The sequence below is a fragment of the Molossus molossus genome, unplaced genomic scaffold, assembly GCF_014108415.1.
Source record: "Molossus molossus isolate mMolMol1 unplaced genomic scaffold, mMolMol1.p scaffold_m16_p_7, whole genome shotgun sequence".
Lineage (NCBI taxonomy): Eukaryota > Metazoa > Chordata > Mammalia > Chiroptera > Molossidae > Molossus > Molossus molossus.
This window is the reverse complement of record NW_023425401.1, coordinates 38986805-39001190: the sequence shown is the minus strand read 5'-3', so window position 1 is coordinate 39001190 and position 14386 is coordinate 38986805. Positions and strand designations below refer to the sequence as shown.

General features: G+C 39.6%; 1 protein-coding gene across 5 annotated transcripts in view; it reads left to right on the top strand.

Moving 5' to 3' along the window:
• The first annotated feature begins 568 nt into the window (after positions 1-568).
• The window catches only part of ADAM22 (ADAM metallopeptidase domain 22), a 239128-nt gene continuing 225310 nt past the window's right edge, over positions 569-14386 (top strand). For 3 of the 5 annotated variants that reach the window (XM_036246470.1, XM_036246468.1, XM_036246467.1), the window contains exons 1-2: positions 762-863; positions 1328-1488. In XM_036246470.1, the coding sequence (XP_036102363.1) occupies positions 782-863; positions 1328-1488 (243 nt within the window). In that variant the 5' untranslated portion in view covers positions 762-781. Of the gene's footprint in view, positions 864-1327; positions 1489-14386 lie in introns of all 5 variants that reach the window. The other 2 variants (XM_036246471.1, XM_036246469.1) reach the window with 1 other exon arrangement.

Sequence of the window (14386 nt, the reverse complement as noted above, 5' to 3'; positions counted from 1 at the left end):
CTTCACTGTGTCTGAGAACAGGAGCCTCTTATTCCAGTGTCGACCACGGCTGTGCCCCTGTGCTTAATCAACCACCTGGAATATAGTAGGTCCTCAATCAACTTGTTGAATGATTAACTTACCATGTACTCTTGAGGGTATGATTCCCTGATAATACTTAACTATTAAATTTGTGGGAAACATTAATACAACTCTTTGTGGACGAAGTGGTTGAATACCGGCTGCCGCAGCGGCGCGGTTGGATATCATCATCCTCGGTTACCAAGAGGACTGCCAGCAGTGACCTCTTTCATTTGCCCGTTTCCTCCCTCCAGTCTTCAAGCTGTAGAAGACCTCGAGGTCACGAGGTCGTTAACAATCCGCTCGGTGGTGGAGATGCGCGGGATGCGCGAGAGAACTACATTTCCCAGTGACTCTCGTGCGCGCCCATGCCCGCGCGCGGGGGCGAGTGCGCCAGGCGATCGCTCCCTGCAGAGCGCTCCTCGCCCGCCAGAGCCTTTGCCAGGGGATGAGGTGGGAGGCGCTAGAAACCACTTAGCTACAGCCAACCGCCCAATGCAGCACTCGCTCGCTCCCCCCGCCAGCGGAAGCGCCCGTGGAGCACAATGCAGCACTGAGGCAGCGCCGCGGCGGAGGCTGCAACGCCACGGCCGCCGCAGCACCGGCCGGGGCTGGGAGGGGGCGGCCCAGGAGAGCCGGGTGGCGTCGGGCGAGGGAGTCGGACCGGCTGCCCGGGCATGAAGAGCTGAGCGTCTCCAGAGAGGCCCCTGACGGCAGCACCATGCAGGCGGCGGCTGCGTCTGTGCCCTTCTTGCTGCTCTGCGCCCTGGGGACCTGCCCCCTGGCGCGCTGCGGCCAGGCAGGTAAGTTCGCCACCCTCTGTGGCTTAGGGATGTACCATTTGCCAGGAATCTCTGCAGCCTCAGGCGCATTGCAAAGGGGCATCCCATTTCCCGAGTGCGCGGGGAGATTTTTTATTTTTATTTGGAAGGGTGATGAGAAGTGGAGCAAAAAATACATGTGGGGGAGCGCGGATCCATTAGAAGCCATCGGTCAAATGTCTGTTTTTCTTTTGAAGAAGAGGCTTGCGGAGGATGGGAAAGGGGTGCTCCGCTTCTGGGCCCCTATCCTGGATGCTCTCAGAGGAGCGGGTCCAACCGAGGCTCTCCGACTGGTGTCTGCGTCCTTCCCAGATGGGGTCAGGGAGGGAGGGGGCGGTGGAATTTTCAGAGGGGAGCGGTCGGACCGCAGGACGGACGATTGTGAGTCAGGAGCATTATTTTCGCATTTTCTCCCCATCCCCTTTTTCTCCCATTCCTGCCTGGAGGAGACGTCTCATTGACGGAGCTGGAGAGGAGGAACGAAAACCGCTTCCTGGAGCGCCAGAGCATCGTGCCACTCCGGCTCATCTACCGCTCTGGCGGAGAAGACGAAACAGGGCACGACGTGCTCAACACGCGGGTGCGGGGCAACCCGGGCGGTGCTCAGGTGAGAGGCGCGGTCCGGAAGGGTGGTCCTTCGCACTGCCCGGCCCGGCCCACCCGCGACCCCGCGTTTCCTCTCCGTTGCCCTGGAGATGCAGTGTCTTAGGTGAAAAGAGCGCAAGCTAGTTCTGCAGGGCACTCCCTTGGGCGGGGGGAAGGAGGGACAAAAACGCAAAACAACCACAGGCTAGGGACTTTGCTCCAGAAGAGTATGTGCAGTGCGGCAACTGAGCGAAAGGGCGGACACCCTCTCACCTCGCTCAAGCAAAAGCAAAAACCATGCATAGACAGGAAAGGGATATACTATACTATACTATTTGGGCATGATTTGCATCATTATTATTGTGGTGGTTGTTTTAATGCCCAAAGAGAAGACTTTAGAAGTGGTTTAAACCACAGTTGGTACTGTAGAAAAGTGGAAAAACAAACTTAGACATCCCTAACTAAACTCAAACCATAAAGATAAGCTAAACTGCAAAGTTCTCAGCTCACTCAATATGTGGATACCAGAGATGTGCTCATTCACCTCTGCTTTCCAGTAAAGGCGTCCCCCTCCCTGCTTTCTTCTTTGGTAGCAGCTCTCTCGTGTAATTAGGGCCATGTTATTTACTGGGCATTTGTAAATTATGTTTTTTAAAAAATCTAACTTTACCAGTTACCTGTGTTTAGATTAGTATCACACATTCACAGGTATGCCTGATAATTATTTTGAATTTACTGGTTAATTTCAGTAAATATTTGGGGCTCCGTAAACACTTTTTTAATTCATATACATCAATCTGGCAACCAGTTCACCTACTTGTAACTGCATATTAAGTTAGAAATTGTTCATGTAGTTGAAAATTTGTAAACTTTAATGAAGCCAACTTATAATTTATATGTGTAAAATATGTAAAAATAAAATCATACTATTTAAATTTGTATTTGTTGCCAAATGTTAAAATTTAATATAAACGAGGAATTAATTTAAAGAGCTACAATAATAGTCATCAAAGTTAGATTATTGTAGTAAAAAAATTTAACATGCTAAGGCTTTAATGAAAGATGCTATGATTTGAATTAATCTTTGGTAAATGCCTAGCATTTTCATTTTTAACTTGTTTCCACAGTAAAACAGAAGAAGCAGGGGGCACGGTCTTATTTTTCAATACATTAGAATTATTTTTGTGGAGGAATAAATTTTAAACACACACAAAAGTAGAATATTGTAATGAACCCCCAGCTTTACCAATTAGTAACTCATGTTAATTACCAATTAATCAACTCAGTTACCAATCATTTTACCTATATCTTTCCTATTTTCCTCCCTTTTCTGTATTATTATGAAGCAAATCATATAATTTTCACTTATAAAAACATTTTACCATGCATCTCTAAAAGATAAGGATTCTTTTAAAATATAACCATATTATATTTAATATAGATATATATAGTAAATATGTAAATATGTTAAAAATATATAAATATATTAAATGTATGCAAGTATAATACATATATATTTAAGTTTGTTTGTTTGATCCAGGACCTAAATAATGTCTTGTGACTGCAATTAGTGTGTGTGGTTTTTAAAAAAAAAATCTTTTTAATGCATGGTTTCCCCCTCCATTTCTTTGTTTTTTCCTTGCAATTTATTCACTGAAGACATGGTTCATTCATCCTCTGGAGTTTCTTACATTGTGAATTTTTGCTGATATAGCCAATGCCTTAAAACAAATCACAGAGCCTTTCTTGGAGAGGAAGGGGGACGGAGGGAAGTAGAGATGCAGAAAAAGAAAACTGGAGGATTGAACCTGGAAGTGCTGGGTCCCCACCTCAAGCTAGTTCTGTCCCGAGGTACCTCTGCCCTTCTTTGTGTTGGTGAAAGACCACCATTTGGAAAAGAGGCCAGTCCTCCTTTTCTCCCCATTTATGGAGCTCTACTTCTGCAATTTTTTGGTTCCTGGACTCTCCACTTGGGGCAGAACATAGCTTGGACCCCTGCGGTTTCTGCTTTCTATAGCAGTAAACCTCTCAATTAAGAACAGCTTGCCCTGGCCAGTTTGGCTCAGCGGTTTAGCATCTACCTGCGGACCCTCCCGGGTTCGGTTCCCTCTAGGGGCACGTACCACAAAAAAAAAAAAAAAAGAATGGCTCTGCCTTTTGGTGAGGTGTGAATGAATTGATTGGATTTAGGTTGAACAGCACGAAGAGATTATTATATTTTTTATTTTATCTTAATGTTGAAAGTATTACAGATGTCCCTCCTTTTTTCCCCCATCCACTCCCTCCACCCCACTCCGGTCCCCCCCAGGTCCTCCACTGCACTGTTGTCTTTGTCCATGGGTTATGCACATATGCATATAAATTCTTTGATTAATCTCTTCCCACCCCACCCCTCTTCCCTCTGAGATTTGTCAGTTGGTTGCATGCTTCAATGTCTCTGGATATATTCAAGTCAGGAATAAAAGTGAAGATACTGTCTTGTCATCATAGTAATTATTACAGGAAATCATCTCAGTGCTTGGCAGGTAGTAAAGTACACACAGTAAATCTGGTTGGATGTCTGGATCACCTGGGGAGACTGCAGTTTTTTGTGCTCCTTAAGCTATGGCTACAAATCACTGATATGAGGACTCAATCAGGAAGAGTTGTAAAGATCTACTTGGCATATGCCAACTTTTCCTATAATTAGGAAACAAAGGAGTTTTCCTGCATTGTGGCATTTCTAGTTTCCTTAATTGTAATTTGGCCTGAAAACACACGTTGATGATATATGGCCCTTGTTATTTCTTTGGTGATTAAATAGATATAATTTATGGCATCTTAGCTCTCCATAGGTATTTTTTAGCAATTCCTTTCTGTTTCAGAAATAAAATTAGGATTATTTTCTGTTAACTCACAAAACTTACATATTCATTTGTTGATTTGTTTATTTAAGGGCATTTATTTACTTGAGCTCCTTTTGTGTGCCAATTTTTGTGCAAGGCACTGGAGATTTTAAGAGGAAAGATACAGTTTTAGCCTTTAAGGGATTTACAGACAAGTGGGAAGATGGATGAGTGAGTAAGCAGTTACATTCTGCCCTTCTGTGTGATTTTCTGGAGGTGATCACAGAAAGCTCTGGAAGCAGAAAAGACCTATTATTTAACCAGGTGAACAGTCAAGACAGACTCTGGGGGAGGTGTGTGAGCTGTGTTTTGAGAGTGAGTAGGAATTGCCAGACTAAAGGCAGGGGACAGGAATGTGAAACTCAAGGGGCAGCAAGTACATAGACATGGGAGTCAGGACACATTTTCGTTAGCTGAAAATAGACTTTAAGGGACAGATGAGACAAAACAGGAAAGCAGAGAGATACTACAGCACCTTCATGATTTGCTGAGGAATTTGGACTTGTACTAAGGGCAATCTAAGAATTTCATAAAGAGAGTCCATTGATCAGATTAATGTTGTTGTGGGATAATCTTCATTGTTAGAAATGAATAGTTTTAATTTCAAAGAGACAGTGAGTGGAGTTGTTTAATTCATAGGTAAATGCCAATTCACATACTCATTAAACTTCACAAGAACTTAGTTTCTAAGCTGACTGAAAATACTGTATAAATGTATTAATATTTATAAAGCACTTAGAACAATGCTGGGCATATTGTAAATCTGATATGAGCCTTGGCTGGTTTGGCTCAGTGGTTAGAGTGTTGGCGTACAGACTAAAGAGTTTCAGGCTCGATTCCTGGTCAAGGGCATGTTCCTCAATTGTGGGTTCAGTCCCTGGCCCTGGTTGGGGTCTTTCGGGAGGCAACCAATGGATGTGTCTCTCTCACACTGATGTTTGTCTCTCTCTCTCCCTCCCACTCTATCTAAACATCAGTGGAAAAATTGCCTGATCAATGTGGCTCAGTGGTTGAGTGTCGACCCATGCACCATGAGGTCGCTGGTTCAATTCCCAGTCAGGGCACATGCCCAAGTTGTGGGCCAAATCCCCAGTGGGGCATGCAGGAGGCAGCCAACCGATGTTCTCTCTTATCGATGTTTCTATCTTTCTCTTCCTCTCCCTTCCTCTCTCTCTAAAATCAATAAAGAAAAAAAATTTAAAAAAACATCAATGGAAAAATGTCCTTGGGTGGGATTATAAAACAAACAAACAAAACAAACAAAAAACCCATTCGATATGAGTTTTTGTTAAATAGCAAACTCCCTCACACTTCTTGAGTACTGTTTAGAAGTTTTGTGATAATACTTTAATGAAAAAATGGTGCCCTAATTACCGGAATTTAATCTGTTCCCAGGAATAAGTTACAAATTACTCAAATTTATATAACAAAGTGGACTCTAACAGTGTTGGAGATAGAAGAGACCTTAAAGGTCATCTACACTAATTCAGGAATTACTTCTTACCTGGTGGGATCAAGGACATTGACCCAGAGTAACGAAACTAACCATGTATTACTTACATTTCAGAAAGGTCCCAAGAACTGGGATGGTATAACACACCTCAGATTTACTCTTAATATGTTCTTGTTTCAGTTTTTATCACTAAATAGAACACAATACATATTTTTGGGAGAAATTTACAATTTAGGTCTGTGGAAATACTGGCAATTTGGTGTAAAATAATAATTCTGTTGCTATGATTCTATATTGCAAAAGATTTCTTTCCTACGTGGGCAGTTACTTGAATGCATACTTTATTTTTATTCCAGGTGGGATGGGATGATCAGCCCATACTGAAAGCTTATTATACAATAAAGTCCTGGAAATGAAAGTCCTGCAAAGACATCAAATTTGACTGTGGGTAACCTTGCTGTCCTCCAGGTTGCCTACCTAGTTTGAAGTAATTTCAGTCCTGTAAACTATCACTCAGAATTATAATATTCAAAATACTCAGTGTCTTTCTTCTGACCTGAACTTATTTGTGCTGAAGTAATTGTATGTTTACACGTAAAAGGAAAAAATCATATTTTTAACTAGACACCTATAGGGCAAGATATCACCTACTGAGTCTCACTAATGGTTTGATACTGATAATCACGAAATTGCTATTTTTAAGACTAAGCACCTTAATGGTTCCCCCATTTTTTTTGCTAGCCATGCGTGATAGATTTCTGTAGCATCAGAGATAGGTTATTTGGTGATTTATTTTGTTGTATGGTCACCCCATCAATTTTCTTTTTTTTAAAATTTAATTTATTTATTTTTGTTACTGATGTTTATCCTTTTTTCCCCCACTGATTCCCCCTCCTCCTCCCTCCCTGCCCTGTCCCCAGCTTTGTTGTCCATGTCCATTGTTCATGCATACATGCATATAAGTTCTGTGGTTTATCTCTCCCCTACCACCCCCTCTTCTGGGGATTGTCAGTCTGTACCCCACTTCCATGTCTCTGGGATTCTCAGACTGTTATGTTTAGTATATTCCACAAATAAGTGAGATCATATGATACTTGTCTTTCTCTGTTTGGCTTGTTTCTCTTAGGATGACACTTTCTAGGTCCCTCCATGTAGTCTCAAAGGATAAGAGATCTTTCTTTCTTACAGTTGCATAGTACTCCATTGTGTATACGTACCACAGCTTTTTTATCCATTCTTCTGTCACCCCATCAATTTTCAATAATTTGTTTTTCACCCAGTGATTACATGTCTCTGCAAATAGCAGAATTTCTTTTTGTCCGAAGTCTTTGTTGTTAGCGAGTAGTTGGGCTACTTATTTCTCTATCTCTTTCCCTGGAAAGTATTCTGGCTTCTCAAGTTGTGGGTCAGGTGCCAAGAACATAGACCTACAATTTGTCATAGTTTTGATCATGGGTAATGAGTGGGGAAAGTGCAAGATGGCAGCAAGATGGCAAGCCGTAGTTTCAGGGTTATATTTGTACATATGCCTAAGCATGGATGAGCTGTACTTAAAATTGTGCTGTTTCACTTGGGAGCACTGAGTCAGCTTGATGGTAAATTGTCTGCAGTGCTGCTTCCCTGGTGGAAGAGGGCTCCTAGGAATTACAGTTTTAGAAGTATTTTGCAAGGAGAGCACAAATCTTGTTTTGTCTTAATGTGCATTTGTTAAACCGAAGTAGCTCAATGTTGATAAAATTTTGCCACCAATCAAAACTTTGTTCTGCTGCTATAAATAGCAAGGAAACATTTCTTAGTGTGTTTTTATTCCCCTAACAACCTTCTACTCTTACAATTAAATAGCTAAAAGGAAATGAAATTCAGAAGTATAGGAGTTCTCCTTCAGTCTTGTTTTTACTCTGTGAGATCCCAATTTGTATACATTTCTTTTGGACATCTTTGAAATTCTGCCTAATGATTTTACTGTGCACACAAGGAACCTGTTTTTCATAGGTTCTTTATAACTTCACATGGAAAATTATGAATTACTCTAAGAGCTTATGGGTCGATGAACATTTTTTAGTTTTATTTGCTTTCTTATATTTCAAAGAATGCCAAGTGCTCTATCATTTTTAATGTCCCTCCTTAAAGTCCCTGGCAGGGTGCTTGCTTTCTTGTCATGACATACTGAGAGCGAACCTGGGAGGTCTGTAGTACTCAGTAGCCCCATGGAGCTCAGATAGAGCCACATTTATCATTAAGTCTCATGGATAAGCCCCAAAGGGAAAAAGGATGTTGATACAAGAAGGAGGGAGAGCTAAAGAAGAGGAAGACACCTTGAGGAGAATAGTGAGAAGGAGGAAAGAAAGAGAAATCAGGAAAAGAAAGATATACAATAGCATTATCATATATGTTCTAGTATATACTAAAATATTTAATCTGCGGTAATTTATGTGGTTACATTTTATGTGCTGAACGGTTTTCTGAGTACTTCATGTACATAAACCCATTGCATCCCCAAGAATCATGTGACGGGTAATACTTGTCAGCTGCGAAATCACAAAGCTGGTAGGTAGCTGAGAGGCCGCTTGAACCCAGGCATTTCCGCTCTACTGCACGGCCTGTGTGCTTAACCGTGTGCTAAACTGGCCTTGTGGTAGGCGACCACCAACATTTCTTCAGATGTCATTCAGTAGCACTGGGGTCAAAGGTTTCTTCTGCTCCATTGGAACTATTTTCTTTCTTTCAGCATTTGAAGAGAAGTTATGTAGCAGTGAAGAAGCTTGTAGAACACAGCAGGATGCTTCATTGCTGCTACCTTGAGAATGAGAATGGAATATAGAAAGATGCTTAATATTTAAACAGTGAAAAACACCTTTTGAAGGATGTGTGTGTTTTGTTTGTTTTGGAACTGGATGTGTACACTGATTATTAGAACCGTTGTAAATCAAAGATCTTGGCGTTCAACAGTCAACACCAAAATTGTATATGCTCTTTTGTGGTAAAAAAATTTTTTTTTTGTTAGTCCTCACGTGAGGACATTTTCCCACTGATTTTTAGATAGAGTGGAAGGTAGGGGGGGAGAGAGAGAGAGAGAGAGAGAGAGAGAGGGAGGAACATTGATGTGAGAGGGACACATCGATTGGTTGCCTCTTGTATGACCCCAACCGGGGCTGGGGATCAAACCTGCAACCCAGGTATGTGCCCTTGACTGGGATTCAAACCTACAACCTTTCAGTTCAAAGGTCGACGCTCTAACCACTGAGTGAAACCGTCCAGGGCGTGGTAAACATTTTTTGTAAAACAAATGTTACACAAGGACCCAAAATCATATGACACTTTTCAAAAGAAAAGGTACAGAATATCTTTTTTGTCTTCATAGAACAGGTAGCTCTAGAGTTCCAAATGTCAGAGCTTTCAGGTGAAAGAGAAATATAACCACTCAATAATAATAAAAAAGAAGCCTCTGAGAACATCTAGTTGGATATGCTTACTTTGGTAATGAAAGCACTAGAAAGCAAATATTTAGTCAAAGTTGAAAAAGAAGAATTACTATTTCTTAAACATTTACCATGTATTGAATGCTTTACATGCATTATCTCTTATTATGAGGTAGATAAGATTATCAAACCCTTTTGTCAACGAGAAAACTGAGGCTTAAAGGAAGTTAATTAACCTGCCCAAGGCCATGCAACTAATAAGTAGTAGTATTGGAAAAAGGATTCTAAAAGAAAGTGTTAGAAATACATATAAAATAATCCTTCTTAATCTTTGCTATTTATTTAACATGTGGTTACCCATTTATCTCTGTTAGAACATACCTAACATTGTTTCCTTAAGAAACTCTTGGCCCTGCCCAGATCTCCTTCCTGGCTAACTTCTTCTAGCGGCATATTGATGTCATGTATATAGCACTTGTTATGTTCATGTTTAGAAATAGGTATAATTTCTACTGCTGTTTTAGATTTTTTGAAAGCACATGGAAATATCTGAATCCATATTTAAATGACAGTAGAGAATGTCTGCACTGTGAGTATTTGTTGGAGTTTGATCTGCCAGAAAGTCACTTTAAATAAATTAATTATGAAGAATTAGCTTCTATTCCTTTATAGTGTCCCGGCCTCACCTCCAGAGATGCTGGGTGGGGTATTTTTATTTATTCATTCATTCATTTTGTTAATTCTTACCTGAGGATATTTTTCCATTGATTTTTAGATAGAGTGGAAGGGAGGGAGAGAAGGAGGGTGAGAGAAACATCAATGTGAGAGAGACACATCAATTGGTTACCTCCTGAATGACTGCGACCAGAGCCTGGGATCAAACCTGCAACCTAGTTACATGTCCTTAATGGGGAATTGAACCTGAGACCCTTCAGTCCATGGGCTGATGCTGTAACCACTGAACCAAACCATCCAGGGTGAGGGTGGGGATATTTTAAAAAGTCTCCTCAGTGGATTCCAATTTGTACCCAGGGTTGAGGAGCTCTATGTATTGTTAAGATTTAAGAGATTTTTATACTTCAGTCTCATCGGATTTAAGTTAGTCCCAAGAGAGTTTGGTATCTGAATTGGTATCAGTCTTCTCAGGCACTTCTTTGACCTCTTCAATCATCTGCCAGGCTTTTTCTAAAGAATATTTTGAAAGACATTGTAAGAAATACTCCTGAGAAACTAGTTACAGTATTAATCAAAATCTTGGAGAACATCACACATAATGTCTCATCAGGACCAAGAGGAGAGATTTATCCTGTAACCATTTCCTCCTTCAAGTTGGATAACAAAAGTTTAGAGGCAAATTGTGCGCTCCTGCAAAGTGAAAAGTCACAGCGTGAGTTTTCAAAGCAGCTTCATAACTTGCTCATCAGTGTGCCCCTTCTCACAATCCGTCCCCATTTCAGCTCAAAAGTCATCTGAAACATCTCTTGATTTTTGAGATTTATCCATCCTGGAAGTCGTATCTGTGTGCATTTTCATAAACATGCTGTATTTTGATTAAAGTAAGTGTTTAGGATGAAAGAAAAGTAATCTCAGAGAGGTTTCCTCTGTACATTTTTCTGAAGTAGTCCCACCTCACCCCTTCTTATTACATCACATTACTGTGTTGTCTTCTAACAGTTGTTAGCATTTGACATTCTTTTTAACGATTGATTTGTTTATTGTCTTTTTTTCCAGTATGCCATCACTAGAATGTAAACAATGAGAATAGTGATCTTGTCTCTTTATTCATGACACATCTCCATTGCCTAGAACACTGTGTTAGTGTTTAATAAATATTTATTGAATAAATTTTTCTTCTCCTCCAGTTTTCTCATCTACTTAAAATGTTTACTTTATCTTTTAATTGTCCATATAAACAACCTGAAATCCTCTTTGGATTAAGGTAGGGTTCCAAGTGAATACATGCATGAATTTTAGTCTTTTAAAATACTGAATTTATAGACTTTTTTGATAATTACAGTTATTTTATACATAAATAAATAGAGTTCAGTGTGCTGTATTTTAAATCATATAAATACTCTGGTTGTTAGAGGGGAGGGAGGTTGGGGACTGGTGAAAAAGGTGAAGGGATTAAGAAGTATAAATTAGTAGTTACAGAATAGTCACAGGGATGTAAATTATAGCATAGGTATTATAGTCAATGATATTGTAATAAGTATGTAAGGTGCCAGGTGGGTGCTTGAAATATTGGGGGAATGCTGTAAAGTATAGGAGTGTCTAACCACTATGTTGCATACCTGAAACCAATACAGAATAATATTGAATGTAAACTGTAATTGAAAAATGGAATTAAAATAAAAAATAAAAATATAAATACTTCACATATAAAAACTGATTTTAGATTTCTAGGTGTTCTTTACTTCTGATTTCATCATTTGAGCTGCTTTTAAGATATAAATCTGTTTCCTCAGCACAGACTATTATATGTAATTTCATCTTGAAAATAACATTTAAAAACTGCTCTGTCATAATCCAGAAATGTTAGTAATTCTAACTGGAAAGAGAAAGAATAAGGAACTTAATCCCTTACCCACCCCCACTCACAATCTATTGTTGTTTGTATTGAAGAAAAGTTTCAGAATCATATTTATAAGCAAGGGTAAATCAGCATTTTTCTTCTCCTTTTTAAAAATTAATTTTGTACCAGGGGACTTTTAGCACTTAGCAATGGTTGCCCTTTTGTTGCATTTTTTTTGTCCCAAGTAAAGAACATTAGATAACTCTTTGAAGATGGGAAATCGATGATGCTTTCCCAGACAAGCCTTAAGAGCTCATATTTTGTGAGAGGTTTTAAATTTTTCTACCCAAGGTAGAACTGACTGACAGTTTATTTTTTCTTAAAATTTTTATTGAAGTTATTGGGGTGACATTGGTTAATAAACTACATAGGTTTCAAGTCTACAGTTCTATAATACATCATCTGTACATTGTATTATGCATTCACCATCCAAAGTGAAGTCTCTTTCTGTCATCACTTATCCCCTCTTTACCCTCTTCTACCTCCTCCTACCCCTGTTTCCCTCTCGTAATCACTATATTGTTGCTTGTTGATTGACAGTTTTCTTAGATCACATACTCTCCTTGGCACTGCCTCATGTCTCTAACCTTGCCACCACTTCCTGTTCTTATTTATTTATTTTTTCAGTTTGCCTTTTTTTTTTTTTTTTTATCCTCACCTGAGGACATTTTTCCGTTTTATTTTGTTCAGGTAGAGTGGGAGGGAGAGAGAGGAACAGAGAGAGAGAGAGAAACATCAATGCGAAAGGAACACATCGAGTGGCTGCCACCCGCACAACCGACCAGGGCCGGGGACAAACTGCAACCGAGGTACATGCCCTTAGCGGGAACCGAACCCGGGTCTCTCCGGACCGCAGGCCGACGCTCGAACCGCTGAGCCAAACCGGCCAGGGCTCAGTTTGCCTTTTAAGTAGGCTTGTTTGAAAGAAATTGCCTTCATTTTCTCCACTAGTGAGGTCAGGATGTTGGGGTCAGGCTGGTACAGTTTGCTTGTGCTGGTCATAGCTCAAGCTGTTCTTTAAGTGGGATTTTTTTCTTTGGATTAGATAGCAAGATGTTGCAGAAAGAGCTGCCACTTTATAGAACCTGATCTGCAGATTTCCACAAATTCCCTCCTGGATCTTTAATACCTTTGGAGTAGCCTGTTAGGGGTCTGCCTAGGAACCCAGCAGTGGTCCTCAGCAAACATAAGTAGCAGTCAAGGTTATGTATGTACTATTTATTATAGGTAAATCAACTATACAAAATTGTAAAATGAGATAACAGTTTTTCAGTCCTGAATCAAAACTTTCACCCTACATTGCTCTCTTTCAAACTTATTTCCTTATGAAACTACCCTGGACAGATATTGGTTGATAGGACAGGGGGGTATATTCAAGAAGTATTCATTGCTGTCACCAAAGATGAAACTATTTCTGATTGGGTAAGTCACTAGCGATAAGGCTATTTCAAATCATGGTGTATAGCAATTTTTGTTGCTTCTCAGGACCCTCTAGGATAAAAATGGGAAAGAGTATTGGTGCTGAATTGAGATACTGAGAATTCTCATGTAATTTAATTTCTGAGGTAAGTTTAGCATGATGTTCTTAAGAGTTCTTAATGATCTTGCATAATCAGTGTTCTCTCATATTTAATGAAGGAAAAGTACGATTAATTCAAAACTTAACCAATTTAATATGAAATCTACTTGAGGTCATTGAATAATGAGTTGTTTAGGACATTCCTTTTTTTTTTTTAGTAATTTTTTAATCTTTCAACTGCAGTTGATGTACAATATTATATTAGTGTCAAGTGTATAACCCAGTGATTAGACATTTATATTATAAGTGATCTTCCTGGTAAATCTTGCCATCTGACACCATGCTTAGTTATTACAATATTATTAACTGTATGTCCTATGCTTATATCCCTATGACTATTCTAAAAAATCTACCAATTTTCACTTAATCCCTTCACCTTTTTCACCCATCCCCTCAACCTCTTTCCCATCTGGTAACCATCAAAATGCTCTCTGTATCTATGAGTCTGTTTCTGTTCTGCTTGTTTATTTATTTTATTTCTTAGATTCTACATGCAAGTGAAATCATATGGTATTTGTCTTTCTCTAACTGACTTATTTCACTGAGCACAGTACCCTCTACATCCATCCATGTTGTTGCAGATGGCAAGATTTCACTCTTTTTTATGGCTGAGTCTATTACATTGTACATGTGCACCACTTCTTTATCTGTTCATCTGTTGATGGACACTTACGTTGCTTCCTTATGTTGGCTATTGTAAATAATGCTGCAGTGAGCATATGGATGTATATATCTTTTTCATTTAGTGTTTTGGGTTTCTTTGGATAAATACCCAGAAGTGGAATTGTTGGGTCCTTCATTGTCTCTTGTTACAGCCTTTGTTCTGAAGTCTATTTTGTCTGACGAGGACATTTCTGAAATGTTCTGATTACGAAATCATAAAGTTTGCAGTTGTCATAGGGTGATAGGGTAAACATTATTTTATATTTATTTAATCGTGCAGAAAAACATGGAGTGAAGGCATACATTCTCATCATCAGTTTTATTTCTTCCCAGCAGTGAGCACAGA